Source organism: Lampris incognitus, chromosome 15 (assembly GCF_029633865.1).
Source record: "Lampris incognitus isolate fLamInc1 chromosome 15, fLamInc1.hap2, whole genome shotgun sequence".
Classification (NCBI taxonomy): domain Eukaryota; kingdom Metazoa; phylum Chordata; class Actinopteri; order Lampriformes; family Lampridae; genus Lampris; species Lampris incognitus.
The window spans coordinates 43442156-43460781 of NC_079225.1; the positions used below are offsets into that span (position 1 = coordinate 43442156).

The 18626-nt window shown below is 47.7% G+C and overlaps 1 protein-coding gene across 1 annotated transcript; it reads right to left on the reverse strand.

The window, feature by feature from the left end:
- Positions 1 to 3633: 3633 nt before the first annotated feature.
- Positions 3634 to 16685, reverse strand: LOC130124881 (C-1-tetrahydrofolate synthase, cytoplasmic-like). Its single transcript, XM_056294229.1, has 10 exons — positions 16602 to 16685; positions 12133 to 12192; positions 11984 to 12037; positions 10520 to 10656; positions 9535 to 9635; positions 9308 to 9444; positions 7480 to 7591; positions 6183 to 6310; positions 4068 to 4163; positions 3634 to 3912 (listed from the first exon to the last, which is right to left on the reverse strand). Exons 1-9 carry the CDS (start codon positions 16683 to 16685, stop codon positions 4113 to 4115), a joined length of 864 nt encoding a protein of 287 aa, XP_056150204.1. The 3' UTR covers positions 3634 to 3912; positions 4068 to 4112.
- Between the last annotated feature and the right edge of the window lie 1941 nt (positions 16686 to 18626).

Here is an 18626-nt window from a genome sequence, read left to right on the forward strand (position 1 = left end):
ACATGGCAGAGTGACCTCATCATCTCCATCTCTCCTGTATATGTAGAGAGGTCCTTGTCCGGTAACTGCTGAGGAGAAAATATTTCTTATTGATCCAAATCTGAGAGCATGGGAGTTTGACCAGCCAGTCTACATGTGTTTTGTGGACTTGGAGAAGGCTTACGACCGTGTACCCCGGGGCACTCTGTGGGGGGTACTGCGGGAGTATGGGGTACCGGGGCAGTTGCTACAAGCCATCCGGTCCTTGTATAACCAAAGTGTGTCCGCATTCTTGGCACAAAGTCAAACACGTTTTCGGTGGGTGTTGGACTCCGCCATTGTTGTCCATTATCTCCGATTCTGTTTGTGATATTCATGGACGGGATCTCAAGGCGCAACCAAGGTGAGGAGTGTGTCCCCTTTGGGAACCTCAGAATTGCATCTCTGCTCTTCACAGATGATGTGGTTTTGTTGGCTTCATCAGAACGCGACCTCCACGCACGAGGGCGGTTTGCAGCTGAGTGTGAAATGGCCGGGATAAGAGTCAGCACCTCCAAGTCTGAGGCCATGGTTCTCTACCGGAAAATGATGGATTGATCCCTCCGGGTTGGGGATGAGTTGTTGCCTCAAGTGAAGGAGTTCAAGTATCTCGGGGTCTTGTTCACGAGTGAGGGTAGGATGGAGCGGGAGATTGACAGGCGGATTGGTGCAGCATCAGCAGTAATGCAGACGTTGTACCAGACCGTTGTGGCGAAGAAGGAGCTGAGCCTGGAGGCAAAGCTCTGAGTTTATCAGTCAATCTTCGTTCCAATCCTCACCTATGGTCATGAGCTTTGGGTAGTGACCAAAAGGCTGAGATTGTGGATACAAGTGGCTGAAATGAGTTTCTTCCGTACGGTGTCTGGGCTCAGCCTTAGAGATAGGGTGAGGAGCTCGGACATCCGGAGGGAGCTCGGGGTAGAGTCTCTGCTCCTTGGCATCGAAAGGAGCCAGTTGAGGTGGTTCGGGCATCTGATTAGGATGCCTCCTGGGCGCCTTCCTTTGGAGGTTTACCGGGCACGGCCAACTGGGAGGAGACCCCGGGGTAGACCCAGAAAGCGCTGGAGGGACTACATGTCCAATCTCGCCTGGGAACTCCTTAGGATCCCCCAGGAGGAGCTGGAGGGCGTTGCTAGGGAGAGGGACGTCTGGAGTGCCCTACTTAACTTGCTGTCACCGCGACCCGACGCTGGAGAAGCGGCTGAAGATGAGATGATGAGATGATCCAAATGAATAAAATCCACATTGTAACACAGCTGGTACCAACACAGCTGGTGTGAAGATATATTTGAAGACTGGCAGATAATGCCGTTCAGATCTTGACTTTCAGGAATTCACTATATGAACCATTCAGCATGTTTTAAATAACATCATAATGAACGATCCTCATAGAATGAAGAGGGATTCAGAAATTATGTAATAATGTTGAGCGGAAATGTATACGATATTGCTGAATGTTGTTATTTATCCATAAGCTGTTATCTAAGATACATTAAAATGTGTTCTTACCTGCTGCAGGAAACAGTATTATCAGAAATAATCTGCGGCGAACCGTCAGGGCCTTCTAGGCCTTCGGTGAGGGCTCAAGACTCCACAGAAAAAGGAAAACACTTTCATAAATATAATACAATCTTCTAATCAATTGGTTAATATAGCATTACATTTTCATTTCGACTACACATATGAATTCGGGAGGCTCTGCTTGCTGTCTCGGCCAAAAAAGAAAAAAAAATCATCCAATCAGCTGTTTCCCTCTGTTGTAACCGTGTGAGAAGACTCCTCCTGCCAGCGCCTCGGGTGAAGCTCTCCGCTATCTAAATAAGCTAGGCGTTAATACGGGATTGATAGATTACCCAGCCAATCAGATTGGATGTGTAGCGGATGGGCGTATTCTTACACAGCGTCAAAGGACCTTCGCTGCATACAGCCACGTGACCGATTGTTCAGCCAATCAGCAGCAGCGTCTAGGTCGCGGTAGGTGGCGGCTAACGTTAGCTAGCATTTGTGGTTTTGATTTAGCTAGCTAAGCTAGCTAGCCGTGAACGAGAACAATGTCTCAAGGAGAAGTGAATGATGCGGTGGCAGATTTATTAGTCGCGCCATTTTGAAGACGATCGTTTGGGGGAAAGCAAGGGATTGTGGAGACGGGCAGACCGACCCCACAGGTAGCGGCTCTGACCCCACCGGGGAAGACGGATGTGCGGCATTTCCAGGCAGGCACCTCCGAAAGGTACCCGTGGCTCCCTGGATCCGAGCCAGGCGGAGAACTGCTGCTGCTGGGCCTGCTTGCTGTTCTGGTCAGGGAAGGGCTCATGGAGCCACACAGGCTTCCACAACCTGGCTGGTCTCGTTTCAAAGCCGAAGGAGTGCTGTACGGCCGTGGGATGGACCCTTTCATCCGGAAAGAAAGGGGAACGGATTTTGTCTTCAAATAGACAACACTGCTGAGTCAAATGTGATTTGCTTACTGTTTGATTGTTGTTCTGCCCAGCGGCCCGGCTGGGACGTGTTTGTTGAGTTTCTTGATAGCATGTTTATATGCCCAGCAGGATTACTTTCAGTAATCATCAAATAATGATGATGGTGATGATAAGCACTTTTGCGACTAAGACATTGTAGCGTGGCGATATGACGGCTGTCTTTGGGTCATTATGAGGAGGTGACGTCTCACCGAAGGCCTAGGTCTGAAATGCTCGGTGCGCTACTGGAAATAAAGATATTTCACTCATCCTCAACTCAGCCATTCTGCTCTCTGTCTGTCTGTCTGTCTGTCTGTCTGTCTGTCCCTCTTTTGCTGCTGTCTTCTGTCAGTCTGTAAGTGAACTGGTTGTTGGTACAGAGAAAGATTATATCTCCTGTGGTTAGTTGGGTGGAACTTCCTTATTCCATTTATTTCTCTTATTTCTACGTGTGTTTGGATGTAAATCAGCCAAAATGACCACATCTGTTTCTTGCATTCGCCAAATAGACACAGACAGAAAAACCAGCCGAACCTCGTAGTTGTCAGTTGTGTTTCTGTACTAAGTGCAACAGTAGACTCATCTCATGGAAATAAAGGTTCCTGACGTTCCTCTCTCGCTGTAGATGGTAGGGTCGTAATATTGCAGGCAAAAACAGGTTGAATAGCGTTGCTCTTTTTAGCGCCGTCGTACAACACATGCGCAGGGTCACCTTTTATATTCGACTTGCAATTGTTTATATTAGCATATGTTTTTCGGAAAGCACAAAAAAAGCGTACGTTTAGGCGGAAGTTCACCTACTGGTTGATCGCCTTGTTGGCTAGCTAGCTAGCTAACGTTACGAAACGTCCAATATTTGCTGTTATGTGTTTTTGAATACCAGTGGCAAGTAAGCTAGGTAGCTAGCAACCCACAACAACAACAACAAAAAAAGGGTCACGAAATTTGATTTTTAAACAACCGGACTTTTCGCGAACCGAGAAGGCTAAAAAGAGAGGAGTGTCAGGAATGCGAGCTGTCGCGACTGCACCGCGATGACGTCACCCGGGCACACTGGCCTGACAGCTCCCCGAAGAAGCCACCGCTGTAACAACACGGGTACGTCCTCACCCCCACCCCCCCACCCCACACACACACACACACACACAGATTTCTGCACACCGTCAGGCTTTATTGTCACATAGCTCCATGTTACAGGTGTTAAAAGCAACAAGCGAACTGAGGGACTGAGCAGAAGCACAAATTATACTCGATGTTCTTTGTCGTGATCCAGATGTTCTCTGCCTGTGTTGTCATGATCCAGATGTTCTCTGCCTGTGTTGTCATGATCCAGATGTTCTCTGCCTGTGTTGTCATGATCCAGATGTTCCCTGCCTGTGTTGTCATGATCCAGATGTTCCCTGCCTGCATGTCTCATTGGTTGGTGTCAAGCTCTCTGAAACACAGCAATAAATGCTAGAAAAATTACTCACTGACACAGCCACTGCTCCGTCTCCTGACCAGACAGACACACACACAATGTGGAGGATACTTCTGTAGGGTTTTAAGGTACTTCTCTAGGGGTCAGAGGTCAGGAGCTATGGTGAATACCTTGGTGTGGGTGTCTTTAGGAGTTTGTCGGGTGTAGCTGGTGTTTCACCTGCTGGTCCGTTTCTTCAAAAGCCTCCATGCACTCTGAACTGTGTTCTACACCCCCCCCCCACACACACACACACATAACGTCATTTAACATGTCCAGCAGAGAAACAAGCTTCAGTTTATTCTTCAAACTAAATCTTTGAAATGTAGAGAAGCAGCAGAGGACTCAGACCAGCCGACGCCGTAGAAGTTACCACTCGCCTACTACGGAGTGCTTCACAGATGACACCTGTTTACTTTAAACTGAGGTTCTCAGGGCTTCTCACTGAACACGAGTCACCTGGCAACCCATTAAATCGACATCACGGCGTTTAGCTGTGTTTTGGAGTCAAGAGGTCATCCAGGTGAACCTCCACCAGCTCGACGACCTGTAGACATGTGGCCAGTACACAGGTCGTCCAGGTGGACCCCCACCAGCTGGATGACCTGTAGACATGTGGCCAGTACACAGGTCATCCAGGTGAACCTCCACCAGCTGGATGACCTGTAGACGTGGCCGTGTGTGTACAGGTCATCCAGGTGAACCTCCACCAGCTGGATGACCTGTAGACATGTGGCCAGTACACAGGTCGTCCAGGTGAACCTCCACCAGCTCGACGACCTGTAGACATGTGGCCAGTACACAGGTCATCCAGGTGAACCTCCACCAGCTGGATGACCTGTAGACATGTGGCCAGTACACAGGTCGTCCAGGTGGACCCCCACCAGCTGGATGACCTGTAGACATGTGGCCAGTACACAGGTCATCCAGGTGAACCTCCACCAGCTCGACGACCTGTAGACATGTGGCCAGTACACAGGTCATCCAGGTGAACCTCCACCAGCTGGATGACCTGTAGACATGTGGCCAGTACACAGGTCATCCAGGTGAACCTCCACCAGCTGGATGACCTGTAGACATGGCCACGTGTGTACAGGTCATCCAGGTGAACCTCCACCAGCTCGACGACCTGTAGACATGTGGCCAGTACACAGGTCGTCCAGGTGGACCCCCACCAGCTGGACAACTTGTAGACATGGCCATGTGTGTACAGGTCATCCAGGTGAACCTCCGCCAGCTCGACGACCTGTAGACATGTGGCCAGTACACAGGTCGTCCAGGTGAACCTCCACCAGCTGGATGACCTGTAGACATGTGGCCAGTACACAGGTCATCCAGGTGAACCTCCACCAGCTGGATGACCTGTAGACATGGCCGTGTGTGTACAGGTCGTCCAGGTGAACCTCCACCAGCTCGACGACCTGTAGACATGTGGCCAGTACACAGGTCGTCCAGGTGAACCTCCACCAGCTGGATGACCTGTAGACATGGCCACGTGTGTACAGGTCGTCCAGGTGGACCCCCACCAGCTGGACGACCTGTAGACATGGCCATGTGTGTACAGGTCATCCAGGTGAACCTCCGCCAGCTCGACGACCTGTAGACATGGCCACGCGTGTACAGGTCGTCAAGGTGAACCTCCACCAGCTGGATGACCTGTAGACATGGCCACGCGTGTACAGGTCGTCAAGGTGGGCCCCCCCCCCCAGCTGGACGACCTGTAGACATGGCCACGTGTGTACAGGTCGTCCAGGTGGGCCCCCCCCCCCAGCTGGACGACCTGTAGACATGGCCACATGTCGCCGTCAGGCCGCGTTCCTATTGGCTGAGGAACAAGCGGTCATCTCAGCCATGCTCATTTCACAAAGGGACACGCTGACCCAGGTTTCATGTTAAAACTCTGCTTTGGTTTTGCTGCTACGGGGAAAAGATGGTGTCAGGCAGATCTGATGGAAGTCAAACACGTTTTGATCCAGCATGAAAAAACATCTCATGACATTTTCTTTAAGTTTGTGTTTACAAACGCTGAGTTTTAATCCTTTTATAACCTTGTCTTATCTGGTTCGGGGTTCTCTAAGACAATGTGAAAACTGAAATAATGGTTACGGATGCTTCCACATGTTTCTCAGCTCCGGTCGCCATCTCCCGCCTCCTCTCTCATGGACACCGCACAGGCCCTCTGTTACCTCCAACTGCGGTGGGAAACACGCGCCCTGCTGACCGAAGGAAAGAAGGGGGCGCCGTACCTCCATCAGCATGGCGACTGTCATGGGCCCCACCCCTCCAGGCACGGGGGTGATGAAGGCTGCCCTCTGCTGGGCCGACGGGTAGTGGACATCTCCCACCACCCGCTTTCCCCCCGCCCTCGTCTCATCTGCCGGCAGCGGGAAAGGTCAAAGGTCAATTAACAGGAAGCGACGCGTCAACGAGCCAGCAGCATGGATGTATTACAGTAGGACCGGATACGGCGCCGCCGCTCAGCCTTGCAGCCAATTTTTTTCCAGTGGTCACTCGCGGTATTGCAGCGAAAAATCCCCTGCGGCCCAAAACGCATTGTCCCCATAGACCAGTGTTTCTCAACCGGGGGTCCGCGGACCCCTAGTGGTCCGTGGTGTAATTGCAAGGGGTCCGTGAAAATAAAATATCTTTAAAAAAAAGATCCTATGACATTTATAGAAATAGGATTATTTTACTCAAATGTGACCGAGACCTTTATCTACCTAAACTATAAAGGGTAACGGGACTTTTTTCTCTAATTACATCTGTTTCACAAGTGTAATTTATTGTATTTTAATAAGAGATCTCGCTCCCGTTTGCATTGTTAAAAGTTACTGCATAAAAATTCTGTTGTTACATATATCTGAAAGTTACTGAATACATATTCTGTTTTGTTACATATATCTGAAAGTTACTGAATACATATTCTGTTTTGTTACATATATCTGAAAGTTACTGAATACATATTCTGTTTTGTTACATATATCTGAAAGTTACTGAATACATATTCTGTGTTGTTACATATATCTGAAAGTTACTGAATACATATTCTGTTTTGTTACATATATCTGAAAGTTACTGAATACATATTCTGTTTTGTTACATATATCTGAAAGTTACTGAATACATATTCTGTTTCGTTACATATATCTGAAAGTTACTGAATACATATTCTGTTTTGTTACATATATCTGAAAGTTACTGAATACATATTCTGTTTTGTTACATATATCTGAAAGTTACTGCATAAGAATTCTGTTTTGTTAACTATATCTAAGTTACAACTGAAAGCTCTTATTTTTGCCCCAAAGAGTGAATAAATGCTATAACGCAATTTAAAATGCAGTTTCTACTGTTTCTATCAAATTGCAACCCCCCTCCCCCAAGATCAGGTGGAGGGGTCCTCGGGGTAGATCAAAAATACGCAGGGGGTCCAGGACCCCAAAAAGGTTGAGAACCACTGCCGTAAATGGACCAAAAGGATGAAGCGAAAACAACCATGTTGCCTCAGGAGTGAAGGATTCTGGGTAAGTTGATGGTTGGTACCTGGCAGGTGGTTGATACCACAGTCGATGACCACGGCTCCCTCCTTCACCCACTCTCCTCTCACCATCTCCGCCCGGCCAGCCCCAACCACCAAGATGTCCGCCCGACCCACCTGGAAGGAGAAGACCCACCGAACGTCACCTCTGCCCTGGAGCAAGGCACATGGCTGCTCTTTGACCTTATGGAATGACAGGTGTGTGAGAAACTGTTTCCTGATTACACAGGATAGAAGAAGAAGGCAGCTCTTCGTAACCAGGGGAGAGACAGACAGGCAGGCAGGCAGGCAGATAGATAGATAGATAGATAGATAGATAGATAGAGACAGATAGATAGATAGACAGACAGACAGACAGACAGACAGACAGATAGATAGATAGACAGACAGACAGACAGACAGACAGACAGACAGACAGACAGACAGATAGATAGATAGATAGATAGATAGATAGACAGATAGATAGCCTTTATTTAATCAGGGGTAGACCAATTGAGATCAAACCTCTAAATTACAATGCTGCCCTGCAAATACGTAATGAAAAATAAATTATACATTACAAGGTGTAAAAAGTGTAAAATCAACCATCGTTATTAGAAACATGACTACAACACACACACACAAAACAATGTACACACAAAGTACACAAACAGTAAAACCAGTACATGTGACAGGGACAAAGTGGACAGGTTCAGACAGCAGCAGTACATCTGACAGCGACAAAGTGGACAGGTTCAGACAGCAGCAGTACATGTGACAGGGACAAAGTGGACAGGTTCAGACAGCAGCAGTACATGTGACAGGGACAAAGCGGACAGGTTCGGACAGCAGCAGTACATGTGACAGGGACAAAGGACAGGTTCAGACAGCAGCAGTACATGTGACAGGGACAAAGAGGACAGGTTCAGACAGCAGCAGTACATGTGACAGGGACAAAGTGGACAGGTTCAGACAGCAGCAGTACATGTGACAGGGACAAAGTGGACACGTTCAGACAGCAGCAGTACATCTGACAGGGACAAAGTGGACACGTTCAGACAGCAGCAGTACATATGACAGGGACAAAGTGGACAGGTTCAGACAGCAGCAGTACATGTGACAGGGACAAAGCGGACAGGTCCAGACAGCAGCAGTACATATGACAGGGACAAAGTGGACAGGTCCAGACAGCAGCAGTACATGTGACAGGGACAAAGTGGACAGGTCCAGACAGCAGCAGTACATGTGACAGGGACAAAGTGGACACGTTCAGACAGCAGCAGCATCCACCACATGACATGTCTTTCAACAGAGAGGAGACTGTTCAACTCGCGTCTAACTCCAGGGAGTCCCGAGGCTGCTCCTCCCTGTGAGGAGCACAGGAGGCGAATGCAGCTCATCCCAGTTCTGTATTCTGGTATCCAAGGTAATGCATTCTTCTGAACAAGTACAGTATCCCATATTTCTAATCCTTCAAAGAAATAATCAAACAATAAACAAACACAGCAGAAACGTGCATACAGCGCCCCCCAGTGGATAGTGTAAATGACACACCTGGATGACCTCCGTGAAGTCCAGCATCCATTCAAATTGTCTATTTACAAAAGTGCAGAATATTATAGAGCTGAATACGTCCCCCACGTCTCCCCAAGAACCTGCACGTTTATCATCTATATATATATATATATATATATATATATAATATGTAGGATGTATTGCTAAGTCATGGATTAGCCTTGAGCTAGCTCACATGATATATGTTAATTTGATATTAACCGGTAAACTGGGAGAGAAACACTGAAACTTTGAGAGGGCTGTGTCTCCTGGTGTGTGGGGGGGGCGGGGTTATCTCACCTGTGTGGGGAGGTCTCTTGTTTTTGAGTGACAGGTGGTCACCGTGGCGTGGTTCCACAGCAGGAGGTCGTGCATCGGAGCTCCGACAATCTTACTGCGACCTATCACTACCGCATGTTTACCGGCCACGGACACGCCTACACAGAGAGACAGATACAGTACACCCGTCTGTCTGACAACGTTACCTGTCTGTCTGACAACGTTACCCGTCTGTCTGATCAGCTTACCTGTCTGCCTGATCAGCTCCATGCAGCCGTTAGGAGTACAGGGAATAAAACAGTCACCCATGTCTCCACGAGACAGCTTCCCTGCATTTACACTGGTTAGACTGGACACACACACACACACACACACACACACACACACAGGATAATGACTTCATCCAGTTTTGTTATAAAACCCTTGGTTTGCATCCAACACGGAAGTATTTCGCGCTGGGCATCGTGACGCCACTTCCTGTGCTCTCGTCTAATCGCCGTGTTCAGGTCTTCAGGATCCATGCAAATCCTGATGTTTTTGGGGGCGACCACCGTCACCATGCTGGTCACTGCTCCGTTCTGTGAAGCTGTTCAATTACTCTGCCACTGGGGGGACCCCCCCTCCCCCGAGAGCCACTGGGGACCCCCCCCCCCAGGCCCATGTATCGCCAGCCTTACTTGAGGTTCTAGCTTTATACTCTGCTCACCTGGGGGCTTCGTGTATCACTCGTTACCATGGGCGAATCTGTTCCTACACACCCATGGCATTTTTTTAGCCCTCAAGTTTGTCTGACAGCCAGTGAGCAGCAAAGCATGATGGTTATTATTAATTCCTTCCTGCTAACATCTGTTGTCTACCTCTTGCAACGAGCGATCAGCCAGGCCTGCAAAGGCATCAGTGTGAGCCAACCGGCGTCTAAATTCAGGGGTCACCCAGGTTCTACACTGGCCTCTGAGACAAACTTCGGGGCTGAAAAATCCCTTGGGTGTGTACGCACGAATCTGCCCATAGTAACGACTGATACACGAGGCCCCTGGTATCAGTCAATTTTGTGTGCGTCTCCCCACCCCCCACCCCACCCCACCCACCTTTGTATTGACGCATCAGTGATCTTTTGCCCAATGGCGTCACCCTGTGGCCTGAATATGCGACGAGTTAGCGGCTGGCTTGCCTCAGAGGTAAATGTGAAGGTAGCGAGTCTCCCCCAGGTGATGGGCGGTCATGTAAACTCACCCGTCCACGTCTTTGTGGGGGGCGACAGCGTTGGTGACGCGCTCGCTGTTGATTGGCTGCAGCGAGTCCAGAGGCAGCTGGACTATTAGACCGTGGACAGACAGGTTCTCGTTAATGGAGGTGATGATGCTCAGGACCTGGGAGGTTTAGACCACATGTACTGTTATCCGTCTGACTTTTATAATCTGTTTAGCCCGTTCTGTTGCAGAGTACAGACCAGAACAGAAGGTGCTGAAAAACTCCGTGATGCTGCCACGTAGAAGAGCCGCTTTGTGACTTTATTTTCTCATTGCGCCGTATGATCTTTCTGACCCTCACCCTGCCCCTGCCTTTGAATGACCTTTGACCTCTCCTGTTCCCAAACCAAAGTATGCTTATGGGGATCCTAAGACGTTCTCGTTTCTCTTTGCTCTTTAGTTCAGTCCGTCATGATAGACTCTGCTGGGGGGCTTCCGGGTGGCGCGGCGGTCTATTCCGCTGCCTACCAACACGGGGATCACCGGCTTGAATCCCCGCGTGACCTCCGACTTGGTCGGGGATCCCCACAGAGACAATTGGCCGTGTCTGCAGGTAGGAATGCGGATGTATGTGTCCCGGTCGCTGCACTAGCGCCTCCTCTGGTCGGTCAGGGGCGCCTGTTCGGGGGGGGGGGATAGCGTGATCCTCCCACGGGATACGCCCCCCTGGTGAAACTCCTCACTGTCAGGTGAAAAGAAGCGGCTGGCGACTCCACATGTATTGGGAGGAGGCCTGTGGTAGTCTGCAGCCCTCCCCGGATCGGCAGAGGGGGTGGAGCAGAGACCGGGACGGCTCGGAAGAGTGGGGTAATTGGCCGGATACGATTGGGGAGAAAAGGGGGGGAAAAAAATCTAAAAAGAGGGAAAAAAATGACAGACCCTGCTTATTCCATTACACAAACCCAGTCTTTCAGTTGATAACAAGTCAACATGCTGCTGACGTCACAACTTCAGTATAACAAAACCGCCCCGTCATTCAGGCCAGATGTCAGAAAACCAGACAAAAACTAAAAACCAGACTAAAAACACAACCCAGAAGAAAAGTGACTTTCAACAGACTTTATCTGGTGAAGGCCTGATGAACCTTTAAGTCTGGGTGTATTTACCGGGGTCATAAGTGAAGGAAGTGGTGACGCGTTACAAAGGATTGTGGGTAGACAGCAGGACGATTGGATAAACTGTTGTGTTAGCTTCATGAGACCTTGACATTATGGCCTTCGTTAGGGAATCATCAGAATATTCACGGCAGAATAATATAGATCACGCGGGGCATCAAAGGCTTCATGACTGAGAACCTGCTGTGTTTCTTCTATGAGACTTGCTCATTAACACTCAACCTTAATTAAGAGGAATTCAATTTGGATAAAATTGTAGTTTTGCCCAGTAGCTAAGCTTTATGTCATGTTATCTTATCGTAGATTTATTTTTGTGCGGATTTCCCACTGACCTCGTCTTCCGTAGTGCTCTTTGGCAGCCGGACATGGTTCGCATTGATTCCAATCTGAAGAGCGTAAAGAAGAGACCAGTCAGCAAGTCAGCGAAGAAATGAAACGTCAGCACAGTGGTAGCCCAGCTCCTCCACCCGCGGCTGCGTACCTCAGCTGCAGCCTTTAGCTTCATGCTAATGTAGAGGTTGGAGTCGTCTCTGTCACCAACCTACAAGACCAATGAACGGACTTTTAATCACTTTTAACAGCAACAAGTTGATAAGAACACTCAGGAGGCTTAAAAGGTGTAGTACGTTAGCATCGCCTTAGCAGGGAAAACTTCCCTCACGATGTCAAAACATATAAAATGATATAAGCTTTGCTGCAAATTACTTCATAATGGTACATTCCAAAGTGAAATGGAAAAAAACAAACAAACAAATAAAACCTACACTACCGTTCAAAAGTTTGGGATCACCCAAACAATTTCGTGTTTTCCATGAAAAGTCACACTTATTCACCACCATATGTTGTGAAATGAATAGAAAATAGAGTCAAGACATTGACAAGGTTAGAAATAATGATTTTTATTTGAAATAAGATTTTTTTACATCAAACTTTGCTTTCGTTAAAGAATCCTCCATTTGCAGCAATTACAGCATTGCAGACCTTTGGCATTCTAGCTGTTAATTTGTTGAGGTAATCTGGAGAAATTGCACCCCACGCTTCCAGAAGCAGCTCCCACAAGTTGGATTGGTTGGATGGGCACTTCTTTGAGCAGATTGAGTTTCTGGAGCATCACATTTGTGGGGTCAATTAAACGCTCAAAATGGCCAGAAAAAGAGAACTTTCATCTGAAACTCGACAGTCTATTCTTGTTCTTAGAAATGAAGGCTATTCCATGCGAGAAATTGCTAAGAAATTGAAGATTTCCTACACCGGTGTGTACTACTCCCTTCAGAGGACAGCACAAACAGGCTCTAACAGGTACTATTTAATGAAGATGCCAGTTGGGGACCTGTGAGGCGTCTGTTTCTCAAACTAGAGACTCTAATGTACTTATCTTCTTGCTCAGTTGTGCAACGCGGCCTCCCACTTCTTTTTCTACTCTGGTTAGAGCCTGTTTGTGCTGTCTTCTGAAGGGAGTAGTACACACCGGTGTAGGAAATCTTCAATTTCTTAGCAATTTCTCGCATGGAATAGCCTTCATTTCTAAGAACAAGAATAGACTGTCGAGTTTCAGATGAAAGTTCTCTTTTTTTGGCCATTTTGAGCGTTTAATTGACCCCACAAATGTGATGCTCCAGAAACTCAATCTGCTCAAAGAAGTGCCCATCCAACCAATCCAACTTGTGGGAGCTGCTTCTGGAAGCGTGGGGTGCAATTTCTCCAGATTACCTCAACAAATTAACAGCTAGAATGCCAAAGGTCTGCAATGCTGTAATTGCTGCAAATGGAGGATTCTTTGACGAAAGCAAAGTTTGATGTAAAAAAAATCTTATTTCAAATACAAATCATTATTTCTAACCTTGTCAATGTCTTGACTCTATTTTCTATTCATTTCACAACATATGGTGGTGAATAAGTGTGACTTTTCATGGAAAACACAAAATTGTTTGGGTGATCCCAAACTTTTGAACGGTAGTGTACATGTCAACAAAACCAAAGAAGGTTGAATCAGCTCATCTGGACACAGCGTTTATTGACAGCTACGTTTCATCATCACCTGAGGGACCTCTTCAGTCTCACCTGACTGCAGGTGTCCCCACCCTTAGAAACAACACAGTGGCATAACGACCCAACCAACCACCAGTTTCATATGCAAATATGGGTGTGACCTTTAACTAGAGTTACAATGGTGTCATGTGTACTGTTCACAGAGGGTTGGGGAATAGTTGCAGTCACAACATTGTAAGATGGTGACAGATGTACTCTTAGCCCCCCCCCCCCCACCGGTTCAGGGATGGTCGTTCCCTCTTCACATAGGTGGCCTCTTTGACTCCCCGTTCAAACCAGCGTTCCTCCCTATCAAAGATGTGCACATCCTCATCCTGAAAGAGTGGCCACCAGCCTGTAGATGGTGTAGACTGTGGAGTCCTGGTCTGTAAATGGTGTAGACTGTGGAGTCCTGGCCTGTAGATGGTGTAGACTGTGGAGTCCTGGTCTGTAGATGGTGTAGACTGTGGAGTCCTGGCCTGTAGATGGTGTAGACTGTGGAGTCCTGGTCTGTAGATGGTGTAGACTGTGGAGTCCTGGTCTGTAGATGGTGTAGACTGTGGAGTCCTGGTCTGTAGATGGTGTAGACTGTGGAGTCCTGGCCTGTAGATGGTGTAGACTGTGGAGTCCTGGCCTGTAGATGGTGTAGACTGTGGAGTCCTGGTCTGTAGATGGTGTAGACTGTTGAGTCCTGGCCTGTAGATGGTGTAGACTGTGGAGTCCTGGTCTGTAGATGGTGTAGACTGTGGAGTCCTGGTCTGTAGATGATGTAGACTGTGGAGTCCTGGCCTGTAGATGGTGTAGACTATGGAGTCCTGGCCTGTAGATGGTGTAGACTGTGGAGTCCTGGTCTGTAAATGGTGTAGACTGTGGAGTCCTGGCCTGTAGATGGTGTAGACTGTGGAGTCCTGGCCTGTAGATGGTGTAGACTGTGGAGTCCTGGCCTGTAGATGGTGTAGACTGTGGAGTCCTGGTCTGTAAATGGTGTAGACTGTGGAGTCCTGGCCTGTAGATGGTGTAGACTGTGGAGTCCTGGCCTGTAGATGGTGTAGACTGTGGAGTCCTGGCCTGTAGATGGTGTAGACTGTGGAGTCCTGGCCTGTAGATGGTGTACACTGTGGAGTCCTGGTCCGTGGATGGTGTAGACTGTGGAGTCCTGGCCTGTAGATGGTGTAGACTGTGGAGTCCTGGTCTGTAGATGATGTAGACTGTGGAGTCCTGGTCTGTAGATGATGTAGACTGTGGAGTCCTGGTCTGTAGATGGTGTAGACTGTGGAGTCCTGGCCTGTAGATGGTGTAGACTGTGGAGTCCTGGTCTGTAAATGGTGTAGACTGTGGAGTCCTGGCCTGTAGATGGTGTAGACTGTGGAGTCCTGGTCTGTAGATGGTGTAGACTGTGGAGTCCTGGCCTGTAGATGGTGTAGACTATGGAGTCCTGGTCTGTAGATGGTGTAGACTGTGGAGTCCTGGCCTGTAGATGGTGTAGACTGTGGAGTCCTGGTCTGTAGATGGTGTAGACTGTGGAGTCCTGGTCTGTAGATGGTGTAGACTGTGGAGTCCTGGTCTGTAGATGGTGTAGACTGTGGAGTCCTGGCCTGTAGATGGTGTAGACTGTAGAGTCCTGGTCTGTAGATGGTGTAGACATTGGAGTCCTGGTCTGTAGATGGTGTAGACTGTGGAGTCCTGGTCTGACGTGTTAGCTCTCCTGTGTTGTGTCATCCTCTTGGCCAGAGTCTGTTTGGTTTCCCCGATGTACAAGTCACGGCAATCCTCCTGGCACTTAACAGCTACACTATATTGCCCTGTTTGTGCCGGGGGACCTGATCCTTGAGGTGGACCAACTTCTGGAGCAGCGTGTTTTGGGGTTTGAAAGCAACTGAGACGTGGTGTTTGGAAAATATGGATCTCAACTCTTCTGTCACTCCCTCCACATCTGGACTCACCACTGGTTTACTCCTAGACAGCTCTGGTTCTCCTCTCCGATCGGCTGGTGCAGTGTTTGGGGTCTTCCTGGCTTTGACAAACACCCAGTTAGGATAATAACCACACTTAACCAGGGCCTGTTTAATGTGGGGTTTCTCCCCTTCCCCGGCCGCTGTGTCGGTGGGACGTTCTCAGCTCGGTGGTCCAGCGTCCTGATGACTCCTAGTTTGTGCTCCAGTGGATGATGAGAGTCAGACCTTAAGTACTGATCAGTATGTGTTGGTTTACGGTAAACATCAACGATCGAATGTCCCCCGTCACCAACTGCACTTTCACAGTGTAAGAAGACCAACCTGTCACGTTCCACATCCTCCCTGGTGAACCGGATGTGGTGTCTGTCCACAGAGTTCATGTGGTCGGTGGAATGTGGTACGACCTGAGATTTAATGTGAACCCAGGTGTCGTCCACAAATCTGAGCCAATGGCGAGGCGGGGTCCCTGGACAGGACATCAGAGCCTCTTTTCCACTTCCTCCATATACAAGTTGGCCACTACAGGTGAGACTGGGGAACCCGTAGCACACCCATGCCTCTGCCTATAATACTGCCCCCTGTATGTGAAGTACGTGGACTGCAGCCACAGCTTCAGCAGCAGACACACTTGGTCAGTGTTAAGGGTGGTCCTACTGCTAAGGGTGGGGTCGTTTTTTAATGTCATACAGACTGCCTGTTTAGACTGAAGCGATCACTTAGATGAGTGATGACGCGTATATCTGTCAATAAACGCTGTGTCCAGATGAACTGGTTCAACCCTCTGTGCCTCCCTCAGCTGGATTATTGAGCATCAACACAAACCAACGAGTCAACAAAAACTGATTAAACCAACAAACCGGGGAACCAACCTGCAGACTGCAGACATGACTCTGTACGACCCATGATCAAGTAAAAGTATCGCAGGGAATCTAACCAACAACCGCCAAACAGTCCCTGACTGACCAACCTGTAAAACCACCAGACCAGGTCTGAACCCCAAGAACTCCCCCTGCATCTTCTGCACCTCATTTTTCAGCCTCTCCCGGACCATCCTGAGAAGAGAAACACCCGTTATAGTACTGTAGTACTATGTTAGTACTGTTAGAGGTACTGTTGTCTGTGTACCATGTGTACCAGTATGTACTGTGGTACTATGTTAGTACTGTTAGAGGTACTGTTGTCTGTGTACCATGTGTACCAGTATGTACTGTGGTACTATGTTAGTACTGTTAGAGGTACTGTTGTCTGATTACCATGTGTAGCAGTATGTACTGTGGTACTATGTTAGTACTGTTAGAGGTACTGTTGTCTGTGTACCATGTGTACCAGTATGTACTGTAGTACTATGTTAGTACTGTTAGAGGTACTGTTGTCTGTGTACCATGTGTACCAGTATGTACTGTGGTACTATGTTAGTACTGTTAGAGGTACTGTTGTCTGATTACCATGTGTAGCAGTATGTACTGTGGTACTATGTTAGTACTGTTAGAGGTACTGTTGTCTGTGTACCATGTGTACCAGTATGTACTGTAGTACTATGTTAGTACTGTTAGAGGTACTGTTGTCTGTGTACCATGTGTACCAGTATGTACTGTAGTACTATGTTAGTACTGTTAGAGGTACTGTTGTCTGTGTACCATGTGTACCAGTATGTACTGTGGTACTATGTTAGTACTGTTAGAGGTACTGTTGTCTGTGTACCATGTGTACCAGTATGTACTGTGGTACTATGTTAGTACTGTTAGAGGTACTGTTGTCTGTGTACCATGTGTACCAGTATGTACTGTAGTACTATGTTAGTACTGTTAGAGGTACTGTTGTCTGTGTACCATGTGTACCAGTATGTACTGTGGTACTATGTTAGTACTGTAAGAGGTACTGTTGTCTGTGTACCATGTGTACCAGTATGTACTGTAGTACTATGTTAGTACTGTTAGAGGTACTGTTGTCTGTGTACCATGTGTACCAGTATGTACTGTGGTACTATGTTAGTACTGTTAGAGGTACTGTTGTCTGTGTACCATGTGTACCAGTATGTACTGTGGTACTATGTTAGTACTGTTAGAGGTACTGTTGTCTGTGTACCATGTGTACCAGTATGTACTGTAGTACTATGTTAGTACTGTTAGAGGTACTGTTGTCTGTGTACCATGTGTACCAGTATGTACTGTGGTACTATGTTAGTACTGTTAGAGGTACTGTTGTCTGTGCACCATGTGTACCAGTATGTACTGTGGTACTATGTTAGTACTGTTAGAGGTACTGTTGTCTGTGTACCATGTGTACCAGTATGTACTGTGGTACTATGTTAGTACTGTTAGAGGTACTGTTGTCTGTGTACCATGTGTACCAGTATGTACTGTGGTACTATGTTAGTACTGTTAGAGGTACTGTTGTCTGTGTACCATGTGTACCAGTATGTACTGTGGTACTATGTTAGTACTGTTAGAGGTACTGTTGTCTGTGTACCATGTGTACCAGTATGTACTGTAGGTACTATGTTAGTACTGTTAGAGGTACTGTTGTCTGTGTACCATGTGTACCAGTATGTACTGTGGTACTATGTTAGTACTGTTAGAGGTACTGTTGTCTGTGTACCATGTGTACCAGTATGTACTGTGGTACTATGTTAGTACTGTTAGAGGTACTGTTGTCTGTGTACCATGTGTACCAGTATGTACTGTGGTACTATGTTAGTACTGTTAGAGGTACTGTTGTCTGTGTACCATGTGTACCAGTATGTACTGTAGTACTATGTTAGTACTGTTAGAGGTACTGTTGTCTGTGTACCATGTGTACCAGTATGTACTGTGGTACTATGTTAGTACTGTTAGAGGTACTGTTGTCTGTGTACCATGTGTATCAGTATGTACTGTAGTACTATGTTAGTACTGTTAGAGGTACTGTTGTCTGTGTACCATGTGTACAGTATGTACTGTGGTACTATGTTAGTACTGTTAGAGGTACTGTTGTCTGTGTACCATGTGTACCA

Coding starts and splice junctions, on each gene's coding strand:
- LOC130124881 (XM_056294229.1), bottom strand. CDS start 16,685: ATGGTCCGGGAGAGGCTGAAAAATGAGGTGCAGAAGATGCAGGGGGAG. Junction 12,193..16,601: donor CTGGTCTGGTGGTTTTACAG/GTTGGTCAGTCA, acceptor TTGGTCTTGTAG/GTTGGTGACAGAGACGACTC. Junction 9,636..10,519: donor CCCCACAAAGACGTGGACGG/GTGAGTTTACAT, acceptor GTGTGTGTCCAG/TCTAACCAGTGTAAATGCAG.